A 27,370-nucleotide genomic window follows, 5' to 3' on the forward strand; every position below is an offset into this window, starting at 1 on the left:
CTGTATAAAGGTCATCCTAGGTTGCTCTCTTGGCTCAGTCTACAGACAACCCTCTCTCTCATGGGGAAGGGGGATTCAAAGTTTACAGAAAATAGTTTGGAAGACATATAGCATTGTTTGAGTTTTCATTTCAGCGCACAGGACATGCTGAGGACACAGCAATTCTGCTAAGATCAACAGATATTTCTGCATTTAAACTGCTCTTAGTCTAAAAGAAAACCAATGCTGCCACTACCTAGGGAGTACTTACTTTTTTGTTTTTCAATTTCAATATTCTCTATTGCACATAGCAATATGGCAGCACCACAGTGGACCTTTAAATGCACATGTATTTTCTGTTTCCAGCACACCCTTCATACCTGTGCATTGTGGTGCAAACTCAGGTTCACCTGTTCTCTGTGTTGAAGCAGCGGCCCCATAGTCATAGCTAAAGCTGTCTATCAGCATGGAGCATGAATACAGAGGATGCAGAGCAAAAAGTAGCACTGTCCTGTGGTGCCCAGCCCTGAACAGATGATGCAGACAACAGCTGGACTTGAGAGAGGCCAGAGCAAATGTGGATTAGTAAGCAAGCCAGGCCAACAACAGGCAAGCAAGAAGGAGCTGTGGTGAGGAAACAAGCCAAATCATCAACAGGTGAGCAGGAGCAAGTCTCGGTTAGGGCTCAAGCTGAGTAAGCAACAGATGAGCAAGAATGGTCATTGTCATTAGACAATCCAGGTCTGTATCAGGTGTGTAGGAAAAAGCCATAGTTAGTAGACAGTCCAGGTCAACATCAGGTAAGCAGGAAGAAGCCATGTTCATTAGACCATCCAGGTCAACAACAGGTACGCAGGAACAAGCCATGGTTAGGAGACAAGTCAGGTCAACAACAGGCAAGCAGGAAGAAGCCATGATTCAAGGACAATCCAGGTCAACATCAGGAAAGCAGGAACAAGCCATGATTTAGTGGTCAAGTTAAGTAAGCAACAGACGAGCAAGAACAAACCATGCTCAGGAGACAAACCAGGTCAACAACAGGTAAGCAGGAGCAAGCCATGGTTAGGAGACAAGTCAGATCAACAACAGATGAGCAAGAACAAAATGTGGTCTGGCGACAAGTTGGGTAAGTAACAGGTGAGCAGGAATAAGTCTTGGTTAGGGGTCAAGCCAAGTAAGCAGCAGATGAGCAAGAACAAGCCATGGTCATTAAACAAACCAGGTCAATTTAAGGTAAGCAGGAAGAATCCATGGTTAGAAGACAAGCCAGGTCAACAGGTAAGCAGGAACAAGCCATGGTTAGGGGACATGCTGGGTCAATACCAGGTAAGCAAGAACAAAATATGGTCAGGAGACCAGCTGTGTGTTGAATGGGTAAGCAAGAAGTCATGGTCAGAAGACAATCTAGGTCAACAACAGGTGAGCATACGAACGACTCCTAGATACGAACGGGGCATCCCGGCTCCCTCTGTGCAGGACAAAGGCTTGATGGGGGGGAGGGGGCGGTTTGCATAACTTGCAGAAGAAATCTTTTGCTAAGGGTTGTGGGTGACCTTAGAGGGGGGTGAGCTCTTTCTGCAGCCTTTTGTAACTGTTTAATGACTAAAGGTGCGTACACACTTCCAATTTTTATCGTTCCAAACGACGAACGATCGATTGGGCAAAAAATCGTTCGTAAAAAAGTAACCAACGACGCCGACGAACGAGGAAAATCGCTGGAAACGAACGACCGGACCGACGGATCGGATTGGACGACGATCGTTGAACATCGTTCGTGTGTACGGTCGTTCGTTGATCGTCCATGTTCAGAGCATGCGTGATGAACGAACGTCCGTTCACTTTCCTGTCGTGCACATAGTTCCTCTGTCGCTCAAACGATCGTATCTATTGTGTGTACAATATCTACGAACGATCGTTTCGTTAACTCTATATATATCGTGCATGAACGTTCGTCGTTCGTTTTCCAACGATAATAATTGGAAGTGTGTACGTAGCTTAAGACAAACTCTGCAGTTGTTTCTTTTTGCATATCAAAGCACAGCTTGCTCTAAAAATTAATGAATGTCTAGGCTCCATAAAGTTTTTTTTTTCTTTTGCTTGTGATTAACTTACAGTGAGGATTTTATCCAGTAACTAACACCACACTGCCTAATATTATGTTGCGTAAAATATCTGCATTTGTTAAAATAATGTACATTTTCCGACTTACATACAAATTCAACTTAAGAGCAACGGTACAGTCCCTATTTCATATGTAACCCGGGGACTATCTGTAAATATTTTTATATTAATATTTTATTTTTTCATATGAATTCCCCATTCATTTTCTTTAAACTGAATTACATGGCATTATACTTATATTCTTCTGAATTTAGTGTGATTTCTCCATCAACATTATTTTTTATCATTTATGGGGAAGTGAAATTGCATATGTGTTCCTAAATACAGGAACAAACAGAGAAATGAACATTACTGATTAAACCACGTAGAACTAGGCAAAATATGACTTTGCTTTCTGCACATGACACATCTGCTTGTGAAATCTCCATTTTTTTTTCTCCTTTTCCAGTACCTATTTAAGGACATAGGAATAACTAAAAGTATCTGGCAAATACAGTCACAGCCACTGTGTGGTGTGGCAGTCGAAGTGCTAAAGGAAGCTCAAAGTTCATGTTGTCTCATGAGCTGATGATTAAAGAAAGACCTTGGCTTTGCCCATGGAGGGCAAAATGACAGAATTGACAGTCCTGTTGAGGGGCATCCATACTAATCTCTCTGAAAGTACATCCAATCCTTTCTGGTATATCGCATGAGTGGTTCTATTTCTAAATCTCCAAACCCTGAGAGGCTGTGAAACGCATTGGAAAATTAGGACCTACCTAAAGAATTCAACAATATTTGTAATATTCTTTTCTATATGGATTCATATGGTATGTTGTTGATGTACTTGATGTGTAAATTGAGAGATTTCTTACTATGTACAGGTTCACTTTAAGATTATAAAACTAGCAGCAACCTACAGATCCTCAAATAACTACCCTATTCCCAATGCCATTGCATGCATTGCCTTCCCACAAATCCAGATTTGCATTTAAAGCACTCTTGCAAAGCCAACCATAGATTACTAATAACACCTTCGTAAGCTGTCTTTTGCCTTACCAGTTGGATCACATCTTATGAACATTTCATAATATCCAGATAGATTGTTTTGCTGACAGTGGAACATGTGACCTTTGCTGTACAGACTCTGCATGACTGATACTCAATTTTATTCTATGACTCTGCATAAATTGAGTCACAAGATGAAGAAACATCAATAAACTAAATATTGTTCTGCATAAACTAAAAGAACCAGTAAAGTGATGGAGGAGGATGGGTATCCTAGCTAGACATACAGGAATGCATTGTGTGAAAGGCATTTCTAAAAAAGTATAAGCAAATTAAGTGTTTCTTCTCCAATACCCCTCCAGTTCACTGTGCAAGTTTATTACAATACTAGGCAGGCATCTGCTAAAAAGGCCCATCTTAGGTCCCAGGCACCTAGTGGTTGAAATTGGCCACCCAGTACATAGTAACCCAGGGGTCGGCAAACTATTTGGCCATTTTAGGAGGTCAAGAAAGCACACTGGGCGAGAAGAAACAAGGTGTCCAAGGAAAGTTTTTTTATTTAAAAATACAGTACAATCAATGGGAAACATGATGTTGCATGTTCCTAAAGACAGATACAATATCAGGTTCTAATGATGAGGAGTTCAGCAACAGAATGTCATTAAGGTGTCAGTGAGCTGAGAGTGCAGCTTGTTCTTACAAAACTTCATCTTGGAGAACATCTGCTCGCACGAGTAAGTGCTGCCAAACATTGCGATCACACGCTTGGCAGAGCCTAACAACATTGGAAACTGAGCATGTGGCAGCTGATAGTAGAAGTCAATAAGAGTAGTGCAAGAAGTAAACTTGGACAAGAGAACGTCCGAAGCCTGCAGCTCAATCAACTTCAATTGCACATCAGAGGTGGCGTCGTCAAAGGGAAAGTCAAAAGGAGTGCTGACGGTCTTGAACTCTTGCGAATGAGAATGCACATCAGTGAAGCACGAAGAGAATTCATTCCACAGGGTTGACAGCACACTGATGTATTCTTCGGTGTCAACGAGGGCTGCATCAAACTGGGCGAGCTGCGGGAAATGGACATAGTCGGCCTTATACAGCTTTTTCTCCCATAGAATACGCTTTGTTTCGAATGCCCGCCCGTGGTCTTCCATGTTCGTGATAAGCACGTCAGGTCCTTGAAGCTTCAGGTTAAGTTCATTAAGGTAAGAGCTGATATCAGTGAGGAACCCCCAAAACGACAGAGCCAAACCTCGTCAGAGAACTTTTGAAAGCCATTGAGGCCCCTCTCACTGACGAAAGAAATAATCTCATGGCGGAGGACGAAGATGCGCTTCAATATGTTGCCACGACTGAGCCAGCGAACCTCAGTATGCTAAAGCAGATCGCCGTAATCAGCCTCTGCAGCTTTGCACATGTGCTTGAAGATGCGGTGATTGAGAGAACGAGCAAGCACTGCGTTCATTAACTTCACCACCACAGACATAATGTTCTTCATGCTAACTGCTTTGGCACACAATGACTCCAGGTGGACGATGCAGTGCACCTTGCGTATCTCCTGCGCACAGCCCAAAGAGAGGCAGTGGTCGATGAGCAGCTGCGAAAGTCCCTTGGTAGATCCAACCATAGCAGGTGCACCGTCAGTAGTTACCGAGACGAGCTTTGACAGGTCGAAACCACTCAAAGCAGGTAGGAGGGCATTGAGGACATCTTGACTAGTTGTCATTTCATTCATCGAGATGAGGCTGAGAAACTCCTCGACTACCTCCAGGTCTTGCATGATGCCACGCACAAAGATGGTCAGCTGCGCAGTGTCTTTGATATCACAGCTCTCGTCTTGTGATAATGCAACAATTCAATTTGGCTGGACCCAACAATAAATAACTAGGGGGGCGTTAGGCCCGACTGGAATACTGTCTGGGTCGTATCGGGCCTAAAGCCCGGAGTTTGCCTACCTCTGAAGTAACCGCACCTCCACGTGGACGAGCCCCATAGGTATGGGTAAATATTTATAACAAACATTAAAGGTTTGTAAACCACATTAAGGATACTATATGTTGGCTAACTAGATAGCCCAGTAGACCATTGAGTTAGTGAAGTACAGGATAAGACACTCACCAACTTGTTAGTAAAACCCTCACCTTGAGCTATTGAGCTCTGCAACAACATCAGGCTTTTATAACACAACATGTAAAAAGGAAAAAATGTGAAGAAATGCCTAGAACTCCTAGCCTAAAGACCCAATCCTTTTTTTTATTTTTTATTTAGAAATAAATACATTTTGAAATAAATAAAAATGCATGTTTATGTGCTACAACACAATGGGTTTTTTTGGTAAAGGATTTTTACCTGTTCACTTAGCAAAGCTAAATATTGCTTTTCAAAATTTTTCTTTTACTTATCTTGAACATAGTACAGTATAGTTAGAGTATACTTTTAGTGAATATGGTAAAAAAAATCCTGGCATGGTGGTAGTTCACTATGGTAGGTGAACAGCTTATATTACTTAAAGTGGAACTATACTTTAAAACAAAAAAGAAGCATGTAAGCCGAGTAATTTTTGAAGACGTTACATATGGAGACTGTGAGTTTCGATCTCCTTTTATTAAAAAAATATCATTTTTTCTTGATTTAAAATGTGTTTTGTTTTCTTTTTTTGTCTGTGCCAGTAATTTGAAAATAATGTAATAATTTTCTATGTAACAAATGTTGGCTGTTTGGCTGTAACAAGGAAATTCACTTCACCGGGGGTTTTCTATTTTTCTGTTTGTGTTTTTGAGATTTTCTAGTACAATACAAGCTCTGAGACTGGTTTAGCAAAGGAATGTATATGGTTCACCTATTACGTAAATGATCAAAATACAAGCCAGGACAGCAGCAGACAAAAGGCAAACAAGCTATGGTCAGGAGATCCGCCAGTTCAGCAACGGGAAGGAAGGGACAACCCCTAGTCAGAATACAAGCTGGGACAGTGGAGAACAGTCCCATGGACCTGACTTATACCAAATCTACCATACATATACCCAAACCCATGATGGATCAGCAACGTGTAAGCAGGAACAAGCCATGGTCAGGAGACCAGCCAGTTCAGCAACGGGTAAGCGGGAACAATCAGTGGTTAGAGTACAAGCTGGACCATCAGCAGATCATGGTCATGGTCAGAAGTTACTAGCCAAGTAAGCGGGGACAGGTCAGGTATGTGGGTTTGTAGGATCAGTAGCTGAAAACCATTCCAGCACCTTACAGTTTAAACTCTGGGCCTTAAATAGAACTTCCGGTAGCAATTCTGAGATTGCTGGTGAACTTCTCTGGTGACGCTATTCGTGTAGCATGGCTAAAGAAATGTGTATGTACATAAACACAGTACTCACCTACTTCTATCAACATTTTTTGGCAATGACCCTATTCTTATTTTTCTCATGGATGGTATTACAATGTGGGCAAATGCTGCTGTGACATCACCCAAAACCTGGAAATAAGGGAGCTTTATTTATATTCTTTATAAATCTTTAAATTTTATTTTTTTTGAGGGGGGAGTATTAATTGTGGTGGGGGGATAGCAGAAAAGTGGTCTATCTATGAACGGCAGAAGGTGCACTTATTGCAAGGACAATACGTACCTAATGTAACAGTCCTGGTGTAAAGGGGCCCTGAAAGTTTTGTAGGGCTGTATACTGAAAACAGTACTTGTAAATTAAATTGGGTGTGTTAGTGTCATCTAGTGTCCACATAATATTACTACTTGATTCCACAAATTGTAATCTAATCACTGTTTCGGCAGCATCAAGATCTGACATTTATTTATAGAATATTCCTAATTATTTCATAATGCATTCTTTAGATATTCACTCCAATTGGTTTAATGCATTATATATTTTTTTAAAATCTCTGGTGGCTCTTGAAAATTCTTGTGATTAACAGTTGCCAGGCATTTGTCCCATACCAATGTACTGACTTCTCCATGAGCCCACCACTTTGCTTGTAACTTCAGGGGCACCCACTGGAAGGAAGAGTGAGCAGGAGGGAGAAATTCTCATTTTTTATCTATCATAAATTTATTTAAAAAAAAAAAAAAAAAAAAATAGTGCCATCTAGTGTGCCATTTAAACTGGAGAGAAGTTCAGAGTGACAAGTAGATCATGATCATCTTAAGCTACGTACAGACTTCCAATGGTTCTCGCCCGATATTTGGCTTAGGGCCGATATCGGACGAGAATTTGAAGTATGTACAGTGCGCGTCGTTCATCGTCCGAACGACCATCCTGGCAGATCCATGGACGATGAACGGCGACCGATCGTAATGCAAGTGAAGGAGGAGGGCACGCAGCGGGGTGCCGCTACATTGCTCTCCCCCTTCCTTCTGCATAGAGCAGAATGGTGCAGTATGTACAGCATCGTTCATGCATCGCGGAGTGCTTAGTCGTTGGAAAGGATCTTTCACGATAATTTTCACTATAATTGCAAGTGTGTATGCGGCATAAAGCAAAAATGTGCATGCGGCTTAAAGCAAAAATCTAGAGTGTGTACAGCAGTCCCCTAGCATAGTTCACCAAACCATCCTGGCAGATAAATGAACAACCAAGCTGTGATGACTGTTGTAATTTCCCATGGAAGAGAATACAACAGGGTGCCACTTGCTCATCCTGCCCTCCTCATAGTACAAATCTGTGTGTACAGCACTTGTTCACTCTTCTGTCAATGGAAACAAAAGGCACAGCAAAGGGGAGGGGGGTGGAGGTGCAACACCAGAACTGGTGTCCATTAAGGACCCCAGGTCACACTTATCTCTTCCTCACCAAAGCTCAGGCATGTCGCTCCTGCGCATGCAGGAAGTTCTAAGCCCGGGCATGCCCACTCTCTCAGATTAAATCAGTATTGCCTCTTCTTCCGGCCATTCAGGAAATAGTCTCCTAATCACCCTTGGCTATTTAGCTGGCTCAGACACACCAATCAGCCTTTATGCAACCAGTCTCCTCATGTGCTGAGCCCTCTAGCTCTGCTTAGCATTTGCCATATACCTACCTGTTTTTGAGTGCTTTCCCAGTGTTTCCTGTGCTACCCCCTTGTCTTCCAGTCTGTTGTTTCCCTGGCAGTTCCCTTGAGCTGTTCCAGTGTTACCCTGTGTCTCCTGTGTTCCCTTGTGTTTTGGATTCTGGATTTCTGGTTCTTGACTCCTGGCTTTGTTCCTGACCTCTCTTGCTTGCTGCCTGCCTGTCACAATTAACAGGGAGGGGAGGGTAACAGAAAGGTATATTAACTACTAGGCCTCAAATGACTAGGGAAAAGGGAATGGTCACCCCTTGCAGACACCCTAATCTAGCCCTAACTCCTAACTGTATGAGCCTCCCCTGATGGTGGGAATGCTCATACACTGGAACCTAGGCCTTACTAGCCCTGCACAGCCCTGGCAGTAGTGTCTGGCTTGAGACTGCTGGTTCCTTCCCCTATGAAGGACCCAGTGTCGAAGAGAAGGACAATTGTATGCCCAGACAGGTGCAGAACGCTTTCCAGAATCTGGAAACAAATTGAGTCCCCCTATCAGACACCACATCCGTGGGAATACCGTGTAGCTTCACGATGTTATCGACAAACACTTGTGCGAGAGTTTTAGCATTAGGTAGCCTTGCCAATGCAATAAAGTGTGACATCTTGCTGAAGCGATCAACAATCACCAGAATCACGGTTTTTCCTGAGGAATTCGGCAAATCAGTGATAAAATCCATCGATAAATGAGTCCAAGGTCGGGATGGGATTGACAACGGAAGTAGGGATCCAGAAGGCCGAGTATGTGTCACCTTAGCACGAGCACAAGTACTACATGCTGACACATAGCCCTCAACACATTTACGCAACCCCGGCCACCAGAATCTACGAGAGATGAGATCGACCGTGGATTTGTTCCCAGGGTGTCCTGTAAGGACTGTACAGTGGTGTTTCTTGAACACCTTATGTCGCAATGTATAAGGAACAAACAATTTGCCCGAAGGGCAAGAATCCGGTGCATCTCCCTGGGCCGCCAATACCTCTGCCTCTAGATCGGGATACAGGGCGGATATTACCAATCAAGAATCCGTCTTGCTTGCCAATCGATAGTAGGATTATGTTTACTTAACCATGGTAAACCTAGCACCAACGGAGCAGGCAGACCCTCCAACACAAAGCAGGAGATGGATTCTTGATGAGAATCACCCACTTTTAAACGAATGTCCTGCACCATTTGTGACAAACATTTCTGCGAGAGAGAAGCGGAATCAATTGCAAACACTGAGATATTTTTGTCTAATGCACTAGTTGTTAAACCATGCATACAGACAAACTGACCATCGATTAAGTTAACCCCTGCCCCGCTGTCAATAAACACATGAATTTCCACCTTCTTGGAGTCTAGCGCCACCTCAGCAGACAGGAGGGTCAGCTACCTCCAAAGACAGCCCCTGCAGTTGTGCGACCAGTGCAGAGATAGGATCCATAGCTGCACTGACAAACAGAAAAAATAGCGGTTTTTGGGCGGTTGATAATGTCACGATTAACAGGGAGGGGAGGGTAACAGATAGGTATATTAACTACTAGGCCTCAAATGACTAGGGAAAAGGGAATGGTCACCCCTTGCAGACACCCTAATCTAGCCCTAACGCCTAACCATATGAGCATCCCCTGATGGTGGGAATGCTCATACACTGGAACCTAGGCCCTACTAGCCTTGTAAAGCCCTGGCAGTAGTGTCTGGCTTGAGACTGCTGGTTCCTTCCCCTATGAAGGACCCAGTGTCTCCCTGAGGCCTAATAAACAACTAAATCACCACAAAACACCAAAAGTAAAGCAATTTATCTTATTAGCAGATATCAACAGGAACACAGGATGGCTCAACACTCCAGCTATTCACAATCCAGCAGTGAATATCAACCGCACAGCATGAAGTGTGAGGCCAGACTAAATGGAGGAGCAGTAATGACCAGCAGCTGCACCTGATGCAAGGGGAGTGGTCATTACAAACAACAACACAGAAACAAGTAAAAACAAAGAGGCTGTCAGATAATCTCACATGGAGCTTGTCTGACAGATCCTCAAACTTCCGTCACGGAAGGGACCGTTACACTGCCTCGATCCCAGCCTTCTGTGACTATTCTCCTGCTTAGTGAATTGGTACCACACTGTGTTCTGCCCACCCTGGTGTGCCCAAGCACCTCAACTTGGCAGCAGCCTGCATCACAACATCCTCACCACTAGAGGCTCTAGAGAAGACCAGGCTGCTGCTTAGATTCTGCACCTCTTGTGCAAACCATAGCCCCCCTAGAGGCTCCCTCTTGCAGTTATGCCAAACGGCAATATAACAAGGGAATTGATACAATGTGATAAAGGTATTTACACCGACCACCAACATGCCAGGGGATTTACATAAACCATAGAATTTAACCTCCTGGGCAGTTCATTTCTGTCTCCATTTATATGTATAAAAGTGGTACATTGTCTTTCCTAAAAATGTATTTTACATTGTAAACAAGGGTGCATAAATAAATCAAAAATACTGAAACCTGTAATATAACTGTACAGTAGCATATAATATATTTATATATTTATTTAAATTCCCGCCATGCTCCCTGGCACGCACTGACGCACGCCATGACGTCATCGGGAACTGCCGGGGATCTGCTATCAGCTGCTGTTTTTTTACCCCGAGCCACACTGGGAGTCACCACTCAGGAGGTTAAATTCCTCACCAATGCTATGGTAACATTTATGCTGAATATCTACAGTATGTAGCAGAAGCAGTTACACTGACCACCAAGGTTACAGGAGTATACTAAACCAACCATGTAATGGATGCATTTACACCACTCACTATTAAATTGTTGACATAGGTGGGTATTTGTGGTCATTGTTGATACTTCATTTTTTATTGTTTCACAGTGTAAATGCCACAATTTAAATTGTGATCAGTGTATAACAAATAACACTGTAAATTGTAATCCTTTTAGAGGATCAGTAAGGATTTTTTCCCTTAAACTTCCACTGGATTACCTGCAGGTTTAGGGTTCTATGGATGCAAATTTGTTGAAATTGATGGACTTGATTTTGCATCTCAGCTAACATTACAGTTCTGTTTCCTGCACAAGTACACAGCCCTGCCAAAAAAAAAAACAAATACCCAATCCCATAGGGGTCGTGTTGTGATCTGGGGTTGCTTCAGCTGGTCAGGTTTAGGTTTAATATTGTTATGTGCCTAAAAAGTGGTCAGTTGACTACCTCAATATACCAAATGATCAGGTTTTCCATCAATGGGTTTTTTTGTTCCCTGATGGCATGGACATATTCCAAGATGACAATGCCAGGATTCATTAGGCTTATATTGTGAAAGAAAGGTTCAGGGAGCAGGAGACTTTATTTTCAAACATAGTTTGGCCACCCTGATGTCCAAACTTTAATCCTTTTTTTTTGGGATGTGCTAAGAAAAACATTTACACAGTGGTCTGACTTTCCCATCATTAATTCAAAATCTTGGCAAAAAACTAGTGCAACTCAAATTTGTGCCACAACCAAAGCTAAAGTTGGTCCAACTAAATATTAAAGCATGTGACTTTTGTTATTACAAAGTTTTACATAGTACATTACATAATTTCATTTACTGAACTGTATATCCTGTGTTATATATTACATAGCCATGACCACTGCACTGTATACCCTTTGATTTACCTTGCACTCCATATGCTATCCTGTATGTAACATAGTCCTGATTGTTGCACATAGTCCTACATTCTGTTGTTACAGTCCTTACCAGTGCACTCTTTACCAATCTTTCCCAGGCTTTTACCTCTGAAGAACCAGTAAAATAATTTTTAAGTCTTGGAGAACCCATACAAAAAGCAATTTTCAGGGTCAATGGGTAAGTAAACTCCTAACATAGTGTCCATAGAATGGAGGTAGTTAGATAACTAGCTTTATAGACACCTTAAATCATCATTAGTGTCATACAGCTGTCTCTACCATTAGTCCCAGAACTTTTCAGACATCATCAAATTGGTGGCCAATCAGCCACAGTTTAAAGAACCCCAAGCAACCACTGGAGCCACCATTGGATTCTGTGGAACCTTGGTTGAAAATTGCTGTTCTATACAGTACGCCATGTTGTACATTACATAGTTTGAATAGCTGAATCCTATGCACTGTTATACAATATGCTATGTTGTACATGACATAGTCTGAACAGCTGAATCCTATGCACCCTATGTTATACATTACATTGTCCCATTTCCGTACCTGTACCTATACACTATTTCATATATCTTTTACCAAAAATGCTAATTGCTAGATATCCTGATAGGACCTATAAGTAGACGCTGTGTTGCATACTGTAAAGAGCCAGAAAAAAAGCACCTAATTTTTTTTACCGGCACCTTCTTGGTGGGGCTTAATAGTGCATTTACATTTTCATTATTGATATATTGCAGCATAATGTGCAATTGCTTATATTGTATATAGTACATATCTTAGATTGCCCACAAAAGAGCATGTACATCTTTATCATTCATGTATAATCTTTACAAATGTTTACTTAATTAGTGAATGTTTTGTTCACAGTAAAATGTGTCATGACTTTACTTCCTTGCGTTCAGGTCAGAGTCTGCTGACAGGAAATCATGGGATTTTCCACAATGGAAAACAGATGTAACTAATAGTCTGTCTGTAAACGAAACTGAACATTTCATATTCCGATGTATGGGGTTAAACTGGTTATAATATTTAAAGCTGTTATAAATATATTATATAAAGCTGATGTACTAGGCTTAAATTAGTTTTGAATAGATTTTTTAAAGTGGAACTCTACCTAAAATGTCTTTTTCTGCTTTGGATTGAGAGGAACGGTTCTTAGATTTATCCATGCAGCATTTTACAAGGTTCATAGTCATGTCAATAACTGTTCCCCAAAGGGGCTTGCAATCAATGGTCCCTATTATTCATGTGCTTTTAACTCAGTCTAAGGCCACATTTTTGAGGGAAAGCCAAATAACGTACCTGCATGTTTTTTGGATGTTGAAAGAAACCCATGCAAACACAAGGAGAACACACAAACTCCATTATTATTATCCAATTATTAAGTGGTATCAGGGAGCCAAAGCTTTTACCTTGTCTATGTGTTCCTGCGAGCCCCTGTGCCACCATCATTTGTGCTCCAATGCAACCTAATACATTGACCAGTAAGGTCCTGGTGGTGTGTGTTGGCTCTGGCAGACCTTACAACCCCTGTAAGCCCTATGAAGGCTTAAACCCCTTTATGTTATAATACTAGTCCATTATTCCTTGCAGGTAATATCCAGGTGGTGTACTCAGGTTTTGCACCTCAGAGGTGGTAGACATAAACATGGAGCCCCTGTGCAGAACTGACCTAGGGGCCCATGCAGTAGCACACTTTGCACTACCCAATGTCCTCCCCTGCACCTCGGCCCTTCGTAGGTCTAACACTCCTCTATTCCTTCATGCTATAATACTGTTTGTGACACAAAATATCAGGCTACTGTACATTCTGGAAATTCATTTAGTAAGAGGGAAAGGAAAGGCACCCTTTATTCTAAATTTTAATAAAATAAAAACATAAATTTAATAACTAATATTGTTACATGAATAAAACAATATTATGCATAAGTTACAAAAAACATACAGTACAAATAGATAAAATCACACTTAGAACGATATTGCTATGTTTGTATAGAAACGAAAACATTTTATTTTCCGTACAAACATAGCAATATCAATCAAAGTGTGATTTTACTCTACATTGCCATATAACATGTCCTTTATTTTTATGTCCTTTTCCTGTTCTGGAACCAAAGCCATATATTCCTCTTTGCTCCTTGACTGTTCCTCTTTGAGTTTGATGTATAAGTGTAATAATGCCGTAAACCTTTCATCCATCACCTATATTTTTGTATTTGTTACCTTGTACTAAATGACAGTTGTCATCATAAAAGCCAATATAATAGTAAGGTAGCAATGGAAAAAAAAAACACTATGACCACTTATTTTGTGCAAAAAGGCATCCCTCTTCCATATTTGATTTAAAAAATTGAGAGATCTGCATTGCAATGAGAAGGGTTTTTAGGTGCAATGCCCTATATTTGGGCATTTATGTTATTTTATTATCAGCATGACAAGGTCTAATATAGTGCCCTCAGGTTATGTGATTATATGAAAACCAAGAATTATTAATATGATGCCTTGTATTGTCAATATTGGCTTTATTAGGCATGTGTGTTTGTATCAGATGAGTAAGTTGTCTATTTCCATCATGAGTCACCAAACCCAAGATCTCCTGGGCCAAATTGTTCCAATAACACTTCCCCAAAGTGAACCATATAAAAAGCTGGTGCCATTCGAAATTGTTCGGACGGGAAATTCTAAACCAGGTGCACTTACAAGGAAAGAAGATTGCATTTCATCTGCAATGTAAGTAATGTGTGTAATCTAAAATTATTTTAGGGTTAGATGTTTCTATTTCGAAGCCCTACACTAAAACAGGTCTAGGAGGTACAAAAGCATCACAGACAAGCAAATGTCATTATAATTATTATGTTTTGATTATTATTAAGTATTTTTAATTTATTTTGTGCTGACATATTACATAGCGCTGTACAGAGTCCATAGTAATGTCACCAGCTGTCTCTAGGAGGTGCTCACAGTCTTGATGCCCCTACAATGGTCATAGTCTAATGTGTCTCCTGCTTGTCTCCATAATACAGACAGACTGGTGAGCCATGCTTGTTTCTTCCTACTGTCACCTGAAACAATCACATAGGATCCCTTTGGGCAATAAGAACTGAATGTCTATAGAAGGTTTAGAAAATATATTGGGGCTTCCATTGCTGATAACTTCAAGAAATAGGGGACATCCTATCCCCCTACATGCTTCCGTTGCTGTCCGTTTTCTAGAAATGTTGAATGTCTATAGAAGGTTTAGAAAATATATTGGGGCTTCCATTGCTGATAACTTCACGAAATAGGGGACATCCTATCCCCCTACACGCTTCCGTTGCTGTCCGTTTTCTAGAAATGTTGACCCAATTAATATTCTAACCATCAGGTGCATAATGCTCTAGGTTTCAGTTGGTTTTTAAAGCTTGTCATACATCACCTATGATTTTGAATAGGTTGAACAAGGACTGTGTTCTCCTAGGGACCTGGGACTTTTCTTATACTTCCTCCAGAGAATTAGGACTCCATGATGACGCCAGATAATCTACTTACTAGATGAAGCTATAGGTGATAAATAGTGAGGAATTGATTTTACGATTGTATTCCATAACCAAAGAATCATTTCCAGATGGATTGGCCATCTATAGGGCCTTTAAAAATGGGTAACCAACAAGATAACATAAATATGACTTTTTCGGGAAAAAAAACAGTGGTTGGGGGAAATTTATGTTGGATAATGGTAAAAACTAATTGTTAAATTCTAATCCTCTTAACAACCACATATCCTGTAAAAAACAGACTCGTTCTGTGAAACTCATTGAGAACCGTAAAGCCTTTTGAATCAGTAATGCCAATTATTGGACTATCTTGACTATTTAATCATTTGCCAATTTCACTGGCCACTTTGTGAGACTTTGACGAGACCACTTACATGTATTTTGGTGTATGCACATTTTCCTAAGTATTTTTAAATTGTCAAATAAAGATATTGTATTTATAAATTATGTGTTAGTGCCTTTAGAATCCTGAATTTCTGTATTTCTCCTATTATTGCACGTTGTAGAAGGCCAGATATACAGTAATTACAATAATAACATGTGTTTTTTGCAGCAGTAAAATGTATTGGATTTGCCTACTGTCTATTGTGCTTCCATTGGCGAGCAGCACCTTGTATTGGGATGACATACTAGACTCTGAATGGGAACAATGGAAGAAGACCCATGGTAAACAGTATAACAGCCAAGTAAGGTTTTGTCCTTGATACTAAATATATACTACTTGCAGTAATGATTTGTTAGAACATTTTATTAGCTTTAATATTTTAATATTACTGTTCTACTTGTTTCAGCTCCTATTCATCTTGAGCTACTGTGCTGTGTAAACAACCATCTTTTGTAAAGATTGGCTAAATGATGACTTTAAAAATAGAGCTTAGAGAGTGTTAAGCCTTAAACTGGGCTTTAATACTAACTTAAACTTACACTTGCACATATCTATAGTCCGAAGTTACATCTATCTTATAACATAATCTAAACAAATACCAAAACAACCTTACCCCAAACCTTAAAAAACTACCAGGATACAATTTCCTTCAATATAAGATTTTACTATAATTCATTATACAGAAAATTCCATCTTGAAAGTTTTGACCTACTGCCTATGAGATTACTTAAGGCATAATAAGTCAAGTGGTCCAACCAAGAGGGCCCCAGCAATGACTAGTACATACTTTGAGTTACCAGCTATGTGCTAATATTTCATTTCTGTCTTTCTTGCATGTGTATTTTCCTGTAGTTTCTGTGTGCTCCAACTTCCCCGTACAAAGCCTTGAAGCTCACATATCATTGCTTCCTAAGCCCGGAGGGAGTACAATCTATGCTCTAATTACAGTCTTATTTGTCTGCCTAAATGAATACACTTTATAAATAATATTAAACTTTTTTTCTAACTTGTTAGCCATTGTTTTTCAAACACATCTTCCATCACATATTCATGAGTATCAAATGGGCTTTATTCTGGGACAAGAAGCTAGGGACAACACTGGTTAACCATGCTCGTTCCACTGGCACTCCACTATGTCTTACCTCGGTCAATGGGAAGAAGACCTTTGATATGCTGTATTGGCCTTTCCTCTACTGAACGCTCAAACCAATAGGTCTGGAACCTCATTTGCGGCCTTGGATCACAGCTTTATATTTCAACCCAAGAGAAAGTCAAAGAAATGTTGTTCAAATGGTGTTCGAGTTCCATAATGATACAAAGCAAGTGTGCCCTTTCTCCCCTATCCTTTATGCAATCATCATAGAACATCACAGACTGGTAGATTTATTATCAACTGTGCTCAAGGCCAGTCAATAAAGATCACATTTAAATGAACTTGCCAAAGTTTTTGACGCCACTTCTGTATGTCATGACAAATATTACATCTTTTGGTCATTACCTTATGATTTCTATCTTAACATTTGACTAATAATGTTATAATAAAAAACATTTCTCTAATTGTCTTATGATTATGAATAACATGTTTGGGAAAGCACAAGTGGGATAAGAAACCATTTTCCTTAGTCATGACTTATTGGGGGTTGTTGATTTTACTATATCAAGAATAAACCTAGAATTTAGGAACTACTAATCAAAAATCCTTCAACACTGAATAACACAAATAAAAGGCAAACTCATCAGTGTGTAATTTATTTTTTCAATGTATATTCATAAAATCATTCTGTCTCATAGCCAGTGACCCAAGAGCCTTTTACCATTCATGACTTTGTTATGTTATTCATTTTTCCTTAGCTGGATGAGATGACGAGACGGCAAATCTGGGAAAAGAACCTGAAGTTGATCACCTCCCATAACATTGAATACTCCCAGGGAAAGCACACCTATGATCTGGCTATGAACCATCTGGGAGATCTGGTAGGAGGCCTCCAATAAGCCACATATGGGACTTCTGTTTTATGTCTTGAAGACAAAAGCACTTATAAATGGTTTTGGGATACCAAATATATAAAGCATTGGTGTATTTTTTTTTTTGAAGCGTATTGCTCCATCCACCAGTCTTTTTATTCACCTGACCTTAATCCAGCCAGATCTTAGTGCCATGGCCTCCTTAATGCTTCATTGCCACTTGGTTAGTCCTTTTGGCCCTCTCTGAGCAGTCTTATAAAAAGTAGAAACTCTGCTCTTTCTATTCTATTCTAGGCACAGCTAATGTTTTGCACAAAGTCTTGAAGGATCATGGGGGAGTTCAAAGCATGATTTGATAGTAGAACTCAGGAACATTTTAATGGACATAAAGTGGAAAAATGAGCATCTATAATGGACCTGGTTGAAATTGGAGGCCACCAACTCATCTGCAAATTCAAAAGACTAAATTGGTGGAGAGAAGGTTCTTATTTTAGTATAACCTCAGGTAGTCTTGTTAAAGGGGGATTACAAAAGTTTTAAACTTTGTTACATGACCGGAGGGGGGATTTGTGAATGCATATAAAAGCAACTGGATACCAAATTAGTATGTTTATGCATAAGTATAGTTATCCTTTGGGTTTTTTCCTGCATAGTAAAGAAGTGGCTGTGGCACTAACAGTAAATGCCTGATCATAAGTCCAGGAGCCTAAGGGGGATTTCTGGTCCATGGACAGACATACATTGTAAACCGATTGACTTGTAAATCAGATTTTCCTTATTCTTTCATTGACAGACTAGTGAAGAAGTAGTCAAGACCATGACTGGACTAAGAGTCCCATCTATTCGACAGTCTAACAATACTTACGAGCCTGACTGGGCAGCCAAAATCCCAAAGTACATTGATTACAGGAAAAGGGGTTATGTCACTCCAGTACAAAATCAGGTAAATATCTAAAACAGTCAATTTGTCAGCATTAAATGAATATAGTATGGTTACAGTTTATAACCACTTACATTTTATTATCCTCAAAATCAAGTCCTCTTTACTACTGGGTGGGTCTATGCAGTGATCCACCCTCAACAGACTTGTACGGGCCGAACCCCTAATAACTCCTATTTCATTATATGACTTTATTCAAGCCTATGAGAGTAAATTGCATAGATGTGGTAAAAGAAGAAGCAGCCTGTATAAATTAAGTAACATAGGCAACAAGGTGCTACCAAACCCTGTAATGATAGGTGGTGCAGGCAGAAGGACAGCCAAATATTAGGACCCCATGAAATATAATTGTGACTTTTTTCTTGGCAGGGCGCTTGTGGATCTTGTTGGGCTTTCAGCTCAGTGGGAGCATTGGAGGGACAGCTCATGAAGAAGACTGGAAATCTGGTCTCCCTCAGTCCCCAGAACCTTGTGGACTGTGATACAGATAACTATGGATGTCAGGGTGGATACATGACCAATGCTTTTGGCTACGTAAGGGATAACAATGGGATTGACTCAGATGCCATTTATCCCTATATAGGACAGGTATGTTTGTTCAAGGGTTTATGTCATGGCAAAGGTTGGCAAAAGACCCACTGTAATCCAAACAAAGGAAATTACCACTGATAGGATATTTTGCTGCAAAATACTTATTGGGCACAATAGTAGACCTTCACACTCAAACACTAGATTCCTTAGGGTTCCATGGGATCCTAAGGTTCCTCCAGGGTTTTCTAGGGGTTCTGTGAGCAATGAGCAGTTTGTGCATCTCAGTTTAGTTTACTTGACACCAATGATCTTTTTGGCTATATGTAAGGAGGGCATTCTTCCAAATGGCCAGCAATGTAGGAGCCATTCTTCCAATTGACCATCACGCTTATATACTGTGAGCTGCAGTAATCACGTGAAAGACGTGAAAGTTATTTCAAGGATTCCCCTTATGTAAAATGGTTGATAAACAATGATGGTATGGCATGATGGTCAATGGCAAATTAAATAAATGGGAAGTATGCCTCTTACATTGCAGGCCACTAGATATTCATTTCCTGAAGTGGTCATTGTCCCAGACAAAAATACAGTGTTAACACCAGATGCTGAAGAAGGTTCTTAGTCATCTGCTGTTATGGATACCTAATAGCCATCCAATAAGGACCACTATTGTTATATTATTGGATAACAACTCAGCAAGGCACCTCATGTTCGCTTCCCTCTCTCCAAAGAACAGAAAAGGCTGCTTGGCTTTTTGGCTATTTATACCTTCAACCATACCTTCTTATAATTCCAAGGTTTAACACTTAGGAAGAGTTCCCTATCCAAATTTAACATTAGAAAAGTACAAAACCCTATACCCTAAATTTTGACTCCTGAATCTTACACTTGATGTAACCCAAGCAGAAAAGTAAATTACCCCTAAAAGCATGCAGTTAGCTTTTCAGTCTCATCCTGAAATCTAACAGCAGCCTTGGTGCCAAGACACAATTATCACCTATTACAGATTTGCTTATAAATATTATACATGGTGTTTAGGGTTTTCCCTTTCTTTTTTGTACCAGGATGAAGGTTGCCTCTACAATCCAAGTGGAAGAGCTGCAGGTTGCAAAGGTTTTAAAGAAATACCCAGAGGTGATGAGAAGGCCCTAAAAAGAGCTGTGGCGAATATTGGTCCTGTTTCTGTTAGCATTGATGCTAGTCAACCTACCTTTCAGTTCTACAATAAAGGTGAGAAAATAAACCTACAGCAAGGTCTGTATATATCCTCATATAAAATCAACCAACAGCTGTGCTTTAAAGTACTTCCTATGACAATTACTTTGTGTGCTCCGGTAACCCTATGCTCCAGTGGCCCTTTTGTAGCCCATTTGAGCTTCAATTACCTTGTGGTTTAATAGTTTATTGGCCCTATGCTCCAGTGACCCTTTGTGCTTCAGTGACCCTATGCATCAGTGACTGTTGTGCTCCAGTGAACCTTTGTGCTCCAATGACTGTGTACTTAAATGACTTTATTTTTGCTCCCATGACCTCATGCCTTAATGACGCCATACTCCGCTGACCCTTTGTGCTCCACTGACCATTTGTGCTCCAGTTACCTCCATGCTTCAATGACATTGTGCTCCAGTGATTCAATTATTTAGAAAAAAAATACTCTTACTTATTACTCTTGTTCCTAGTGATAAAAGTACCTTGCTGAGAAAACAGTATTTACCAGCACCCCAAAAAAACCATGGGCACAGTTTAATATTCTACCTCAACCAATCAGGAACCATCTATAACTGGTATTAACTATAGTAAAGTAAAATCTTTATTGTAGGTTCTGCACTATGTGAATAGCTTGAAAAAAAAAGACGGAAAAATACTAACCACATACAAAATGTAGGGTATTCTACAACAACCAATCAGAAATAATTCTTAACTTCTTTGAACACATTTAAATTGTTCTTCCTGTTGGTTCTTTACCCATTGTGGACTCAATTTATAATAGAGGACAAGAGATGTCACTGTTAGAACATTGCTGATGTCTTGGGATTGAAGTTTCACATACAGTATCTTTCGTGTTATTTTTACAGGAGTTTATTATGACAAAAACTGTGACCCTGAGGGGATCAATCATGCTATCCTGGCTGTTGGCTATGGAAATCTGAAGGGGACAAAGCACTGGATTGTCAAGAATAGGTAGGTAAAAAATATTATAAAAAATCCATACTACTTCATATGCAAGTACTCCTATAATAAAAATTTTCAAAATTCCCATTTCCTTGTTCCATACATTGTTTTTTCAGATAATACACTCCAATCCCAAAATAATTAATTATTATAAATATATGGTAGAGCTGCCAAATGCAACAAAAAAGGCATGGGATTCTCACATGTGTATCCCCACATGTGCAGTAAAACAATGGGGGGAAAACCTTTACAGCCATAGGAGGGGCATTTTATGTGGCTTTAAGGGCAACATGGGAGAAATGCTTATTCTTGAATTTACAGCTTAGTTGGGTACCTTTTTTTATGAAGAATTAAGATTTACGACCACAGTAATCATAAATGTATGACTACACATGGTGAATTTATTCTGTAGGTTTTAACCACTTTCAAGTTGAATTTTGGTAATTCATAAATCTGCTTGAATATCCTTAGTATTAGACAATCAGTGTAGGTCAGCTTTGTTCTTTTGGGGCCATCCCAAGCTCAATTCTTTTGGGGTCTTCCCAAGCTCAGTTATGTCCCCATTACCCTATTGTTATTATTATTACTATTATTATTATTATTATTATTAATAATAAAAATAAACAGGATTTATATAGCGCCAACATATTACGCAGGGCTGTACATTAAATAGGGGTAGCAAATGACAGACAGTTACAGACAGTGACACAGGAGGAAAAGAGGACACTGCCCCAAGGAGCTTACAATCTATGAGGTCTTTTTTTTCTATATTGTCTATCTGGCAGAGGACAGAATTGTCTCCTTGGCTGAGTAAATGTGAAAACTTGTATAACAAATTATTGTTTTTATAACATCTGATTGGTATATAATAACACCCATCTTTTGCATTCTCTTTCAGCTGGGGAACACAATGGGGAAGAAAAGGCTTTGCACTGCTTGCAAGAGACAGGAAAAATGCCTGTGGCGTTGCCAACCTCGCCAGCTTCCCACTAATGTGATGAGAAGAACCTTGTTGCGTTATTTGTCAGTCCATCATAAGTGCTTTTCCTGTTATCTGGAATTAATAAGCTATCCTATCAATAAATATCAGACATCTTGTCATTGTGCAGTCTCACTAAAACCATTGGAAGGATTTGGCGTAGAACATTTTTGATCTTGGTAAGAAAATGTTTCTGGTAAAAGTTTGAGGTATTGTTAAATAAATAATTTATGTTAATAGGCCTTAAATGTTATGATCAGGATATTTCTTAAAAGATGACATTATGAATATGATATGGGCACAGGTTTTGGAGAAGTCAAGGCAACCAGTAAACTTTCCAGCTTAAAGTGACTCATGCCATTTTTCTTCTTGACCTATTTCAATGAAAATGAGGATGTTGGAAGTTTCTTGTTGCTCCTTTTTGAATGCCATAGCTCTTTAACAATCCCTAGTAAAGCTATTCCTCGCTAAAGTTCAATTGAACCCTAGGATTCCTCCAAAGGTTTATAGAAGTTTTTTAAACTGTGGTTAGTTGACCTCCCATTTCATAATTACTGCAAAGTTCTGGTTCTATCTCAGGTTTCTAGGAGTTCCTAAAACTGATTGACCTATTGGCCTATTTCATGATGTCTGCATAGTTCTGGTTCCATCAAAGTTTCTTAGGAGTTCCTTGAACTGTGGCTTATTGACCTCCCATCCCATGATGCATATGTAGTTTTCATTCCATCAGTGGTTGCTAGGAGTTCCTCAAACTGTGGCCAATTCCACCAACACCACTTGGTAGAGCCAGCCACGTGACCCTAATGATGATTTTAGGTGTCTACGAAGGTTTTACATTAGCCATCACTGTAGTGCATTCTTTCCACTGGCTTCCACACCATTTTCAGAAGCCTTTTTAACCAACTAACCCTAAAAAATGGGAAATAGAGACTTTTGAAGGTAACATTGACTTTTACTATGTGGCTGAATTGAGAAGAATTAAATTACCATCTGCATTCCAATTCATTCAATCAGAGCTCTGTGTGGGCCACCCAAGTTTTTTTCACAGTCATGCTGGAACAAGGTTGAAAACATAAAATTCTTACATTTGTGTATACTAAACCAATCCAGTAACCCTGCGGAGGTTCCAAAAAAAATTCAAAAACCCAATGTCCTGTAAGAGAATAGTTCTAATGCTCATTTTTCCATTGGCCCTTGTTTCCTCTCTCCTCTCAGATCCTGCTCTGCAGATAGATTCATATTGGTGTCGCCCACACCACCACTACAGTTGTCCTACTTTTCCTAAATCACAAAATATTCAAGCTGATTTTGCCTAAGCAATAAAAAGGGAAGATGACAGTTTCCACCCCTATAAATGTTGGAACCACAAAATTATTCTCTCCGGAAAGCATGTGAAAGAAATGTGATTGGCACAAAATAACTGCGTGAAGGACAATCCCCTTTTAGACATTTTCCTAGGTACACATACTATATGGATCTTTAGTTGAATACAATTAGTAATTGTCCAGTGGTGTTTTCTTTGGATTCAAGTCAAAGCCATTATGTTTATTAGGTGTATCTGTCTCTTTGCTTCACATGTTGTGCAATCATCCCTAAGACGAGGCTAAAGTAAATACAATTTGCATAAAAGGAGGAAATAAAGTTCAGTTTGCTGGCTTTAAACAGAAATACAAGGTGTAAGTTCAAAGACTGGTCGGATTTTTGTTGTGAGTTTATACAGATTGTATGTTCCTTTAATATTTTTTCTTCTTCTGTTTATTGCCAACCATCTTCCCATACAAAGTAAAATACAAAAATACAAGTAGGGGCCATTTAAGACTTGAATTAAATGCAGCATTCTACTACAGACTCAACCACACTCCGAACTGTTCCCATTTAACTGAATAGGAGCATTTATTAACCAGTTTGTGCATGCATTTTTACGCAGCTGCATTTGCAGTGGATTGTAATGCGGTTCCTGAAAGGAACACATAGCTTTTGGCTGCACGGTTGCTTTGCCTCCACTGGAGGAAAAATCGCACCTCAACCTTAGGCCGCACCCAACCTGACCTGCATGACCTCTGCAGTTCACAGCATAGTAGCTAGAAAGGTGCAACAGGGAGTGGCTACCAGTTGCCAGTAAGGTTAAATGCAGTTGAGTTTGAGATGTGGTTCATTATACAGAGAAGAAATTGTCAGAAACCAGCTTGCAATCCACTGCAACTACAGCCGCATAGAAGTGCATGCAAAAATGGTTCCCAACAACTCCCATTGAGTTAAATATAGCTGCTGATCTCTAGGTTCAAGCAAGAGATTCACTATGACTAAGAGATTCACAGTGTCAGTTTTCCCCATCAATTTCATTTTTAGTACATTTTAATACAAGTTGCAGTGGAGGAAGAGTCAGCATGGCAGAGCTGGTGAGAATTGTATAAGTAGGTTGGGTTCTCTGTTGCAGAGGCCCTGTTACTACACTCTACATTCTTAAATCATTAATCCCAATTTTTCTTGTAAGTTTCCATTTAACTGTAGTAGAAAAAAGTGAGGTCACGGACCATTGCTGTCTGTCAGTTTAGCCACACTACTGCAAAGTATGCAATAATAAATATGTATTTATTTTAAAAGGAAGCAAATAATTACCCTACTGTGAAAATATAGGCAGAAAACTTCTCTCCCAGAATGGTCTGCATGTCCAGTGTGAAAAATTTGGCTATATTTATACATATATATAAAATTATACACAAAGGCAATTTTCTTTTTAAAACACAAGCATTCACTGATGAGTGTTCCAAATTGAGAAATAACATATTTCATATTTCATAACACTATTAGATTTCTTGGGAAAAAGGATTACACAAGTACTTAGATAATAAAGTGGATGAATGTTTATGCCACCTTTTAAAGGGAAGTTAAAAAAAGTTTGATATATATATATATATATATTTATATATCTTATATCCTAGGGCTCAAAAGACGGATTCTGATATGTAACTACAATATCTGTTGATGGCCAGCTCCTTCAGACAATAAAAGTACTCATGTTTTTGAAATGGGAAGTCCAACAAACTCGTATAACGATCTGGTGTCTACAAACCTTTGCTCTTTAAAGTGCAAATCCTTTCCAAAGGCAATAGCGTTGATTTACTAAAACTAAAAAAAAAAAACAGGATTTTTGTTTTCCCAATAATTGAATTGAATGAGTTAACAGAGCTTCACCTCATTAAACCTCAGAATAGTTTATACAATTATAATTAATAATTTGACATTAAACAATGCTTTAAATAATCCATGGTCATGTCACTAACTGTCCCTCAGAGGGTCTCACAACCTGATATCCCTACAATGGTCATATGTCAGTAATATGGTCAGCATGGTGGCTCAGAAGTTAGCACTCTGGCATTTGCAGTGCTAGGATCAAATATCAGCCAGGACACTATCTGCATGGAGTTTGCAGGTCCTCCCTGCGTTTGTGTGGGTTTTCTCCCACCTTCCAAAAAACAAGCAGTTAGGTTAATTGGCTTCCCCCCAACATTTTGTCCTTAGACTGTGTTAATGACATATGACTATGATAGGGACATTAGATTGTGAGAACCTTTGAGGGACAGCTAGTCACATGACTTTGGACTTAGTAAAGCGATGCGCTATATAAAAACTGTGTAATAATGCGGGCATACTCTCGGTATGATCCTTTCTGAACCCCAAAACATGTAAAACATACTCTCTTCTTGAACTGCAATCAAGAACTAGGCATAACTTGTTTCCTCTCTTCCAGTCACGTGACTATATATCTAAATTTTACAGATTTCTACAGAAACTATTAATTATGATTCTTTAACCACGGGCCTGGTAGGTTTGCGTCAGCATTTCCCAAATTTGGAATCATCCACCCTACTGCAAATGCTGTGAGCGTCCTGGAAAGCAGTGCCCTCAGTTCAATACTGAGAAATGTTCTTTAAATTATTCCATAGAGCATATATCTCTCCATCCCGAGCATACCATATGGGTCTAGCAGAGTCGAATAACTGCCTCACATGTGGTGCACCTCAAGCTGATCTTTTCCATCATTTTTGGGACTATCCCCTAATATAACATTTTTGGAGACGAGTTGCTTGTTCTATATACGACTTTTCTTTCCTTTACGCCCCTCTGGGCAACATTTGGTATGGTGGGTGGAGACGGTATTCGCTACTCTCGTGGTGCCAAACGATTGTTACTCCTTCTGTCTGCAGTTGGTAAAAAATCCATTCTCCACTGTTGGATTTTCACTGACCCCCCCTGGATCCAGCTGTTCCTTATGAAGCTGCAGGAGACCTGGGAGAGTTTTATCGAAACATTGAATGCAACCACTAAAGCTCATCTCCCTAAATGTTTCAACCAAACCACCTGGTACATTAACAAAGTCCTGGAAGGCGACCCCCTCCACATGAACCGGTTTTCAAAGAGGATATATTTCCCCCTCCCCCATCCCCCTCTTATTCACTCCTATATATACACATACACTGATGGCTAATAATGTTTGGACAATAAATGATGGTAATATAGCTGGCCTTTATCTCTATTGTACTGTTATTATGGACATACAATGTATACTACTGCCATCTTTTTACTACGGCCAATGTTCTCTTTTGTAATGTATTTACTATGTTTTACCTGAGAATTGTTTATTCTCAATAAAAATATTTTACAAAAAAAAAACTGGGTATTATTATTAATAATAATAATAATAATAATAATAATAATAATATCATGGTCTAAGGTCAATTATGGGGGAAGCCAGTTAACCTAACTGCATGTTTTTGGGATGTGGGTGTAAACATGGGGAGCACATACAAACCTAATGCTGAGATTTGAACCTGGTACCCTTGTGCCGTAAAAGTAAATAAATAATAAACAATAAAACTTCTCCTTCAACACGCTATTCACGGTAATCCATGGTTTACTGCTGGTGATGAATACAGCTCCATGGTTTGGATTTCATTTTGTAATGTTCTCATTTTATTTCTAGAAGGCCTTGTATTCCGCAATAAGCAAATGAGCTTGGCCAAAGAGACAAGGGGTGTACAAACGATAGCAGTGCATTAGAGCCGCAATTT

At 39.6% G+C, this 27,370-nt stretch overlaps 1 protein-coding gene across 3 annotated transcripts in view; it reads left to right on the forward strand.

Moving 5' to 3' along the window:
• CTSK (cathepsin K) overlaps window positions 1-22,420 on the forward strand; it is a 31,360-nt gene extending 8,940 nt beyond the window's left edge. The window contains exons 1-8 of one of the 3 annotated variants that reach the window (XM_072428833.1): window positions 6,163-6,181; window positions 15,880-16,012; window positions 17,563-17,685; window positions 18,470-18,619; window positions 18,986-19,204; window positions 20,212-20,377; window positions 21,223-21,328; window positions 22,218-22,420. In XM_072428833.1, the coding sequence (XP_072284934.1) occupies window positions 15,887-16,012; window positions 17,563-17,685; window positions 18,470-18,619; window positions 18,986-19,204; window positions 20,212-20,377; window positions 21,223-21,328; window positions 22,218-22,317 (990 nt within the window). In that variant the 5' untranslated portion in view covers window positions 6,163-6,181; window positions 15,880-15,886 and the 3' untranslated portion in view covers window positions 22,318-22,420. Of the gene's footprint in view, window positions 1-6,162; window positions 6,182-14,350; window positions 14,524-15,879; window positions 16,013-17,562; window positions 17,686-18,469; window positions 18,620-18,985; window positions 19,205-20,211; window positions 20,378-21,222; window positions 21,329-22,217 lie in introns of those variants that run through there. The other 2 variants (XM_072428831.1, XM_072428832.1) reach the window with 2 other exon arrangements.
• The last annotated feature ends 4,950 nt before the right edge of the window (window positions 22,421-27,370 follow it).

The sequence above is a fragment of the Pyxicephalus adspersus genome, chromosome 12 (genome assembly GCF_032062135.1).
Source record: "Pyxicephalus adspersus chromosome 12, UCB_Pads_2.0, whole genome shotgun sequence".
NCBI classification, from domain to species: domain Eukaryota; kingdom Metazoa; phylum Chordata; class Amphibia; order Anura; family Pyxicephalidae; genus Pyxicephalus; species Pyxicephalus adspersus.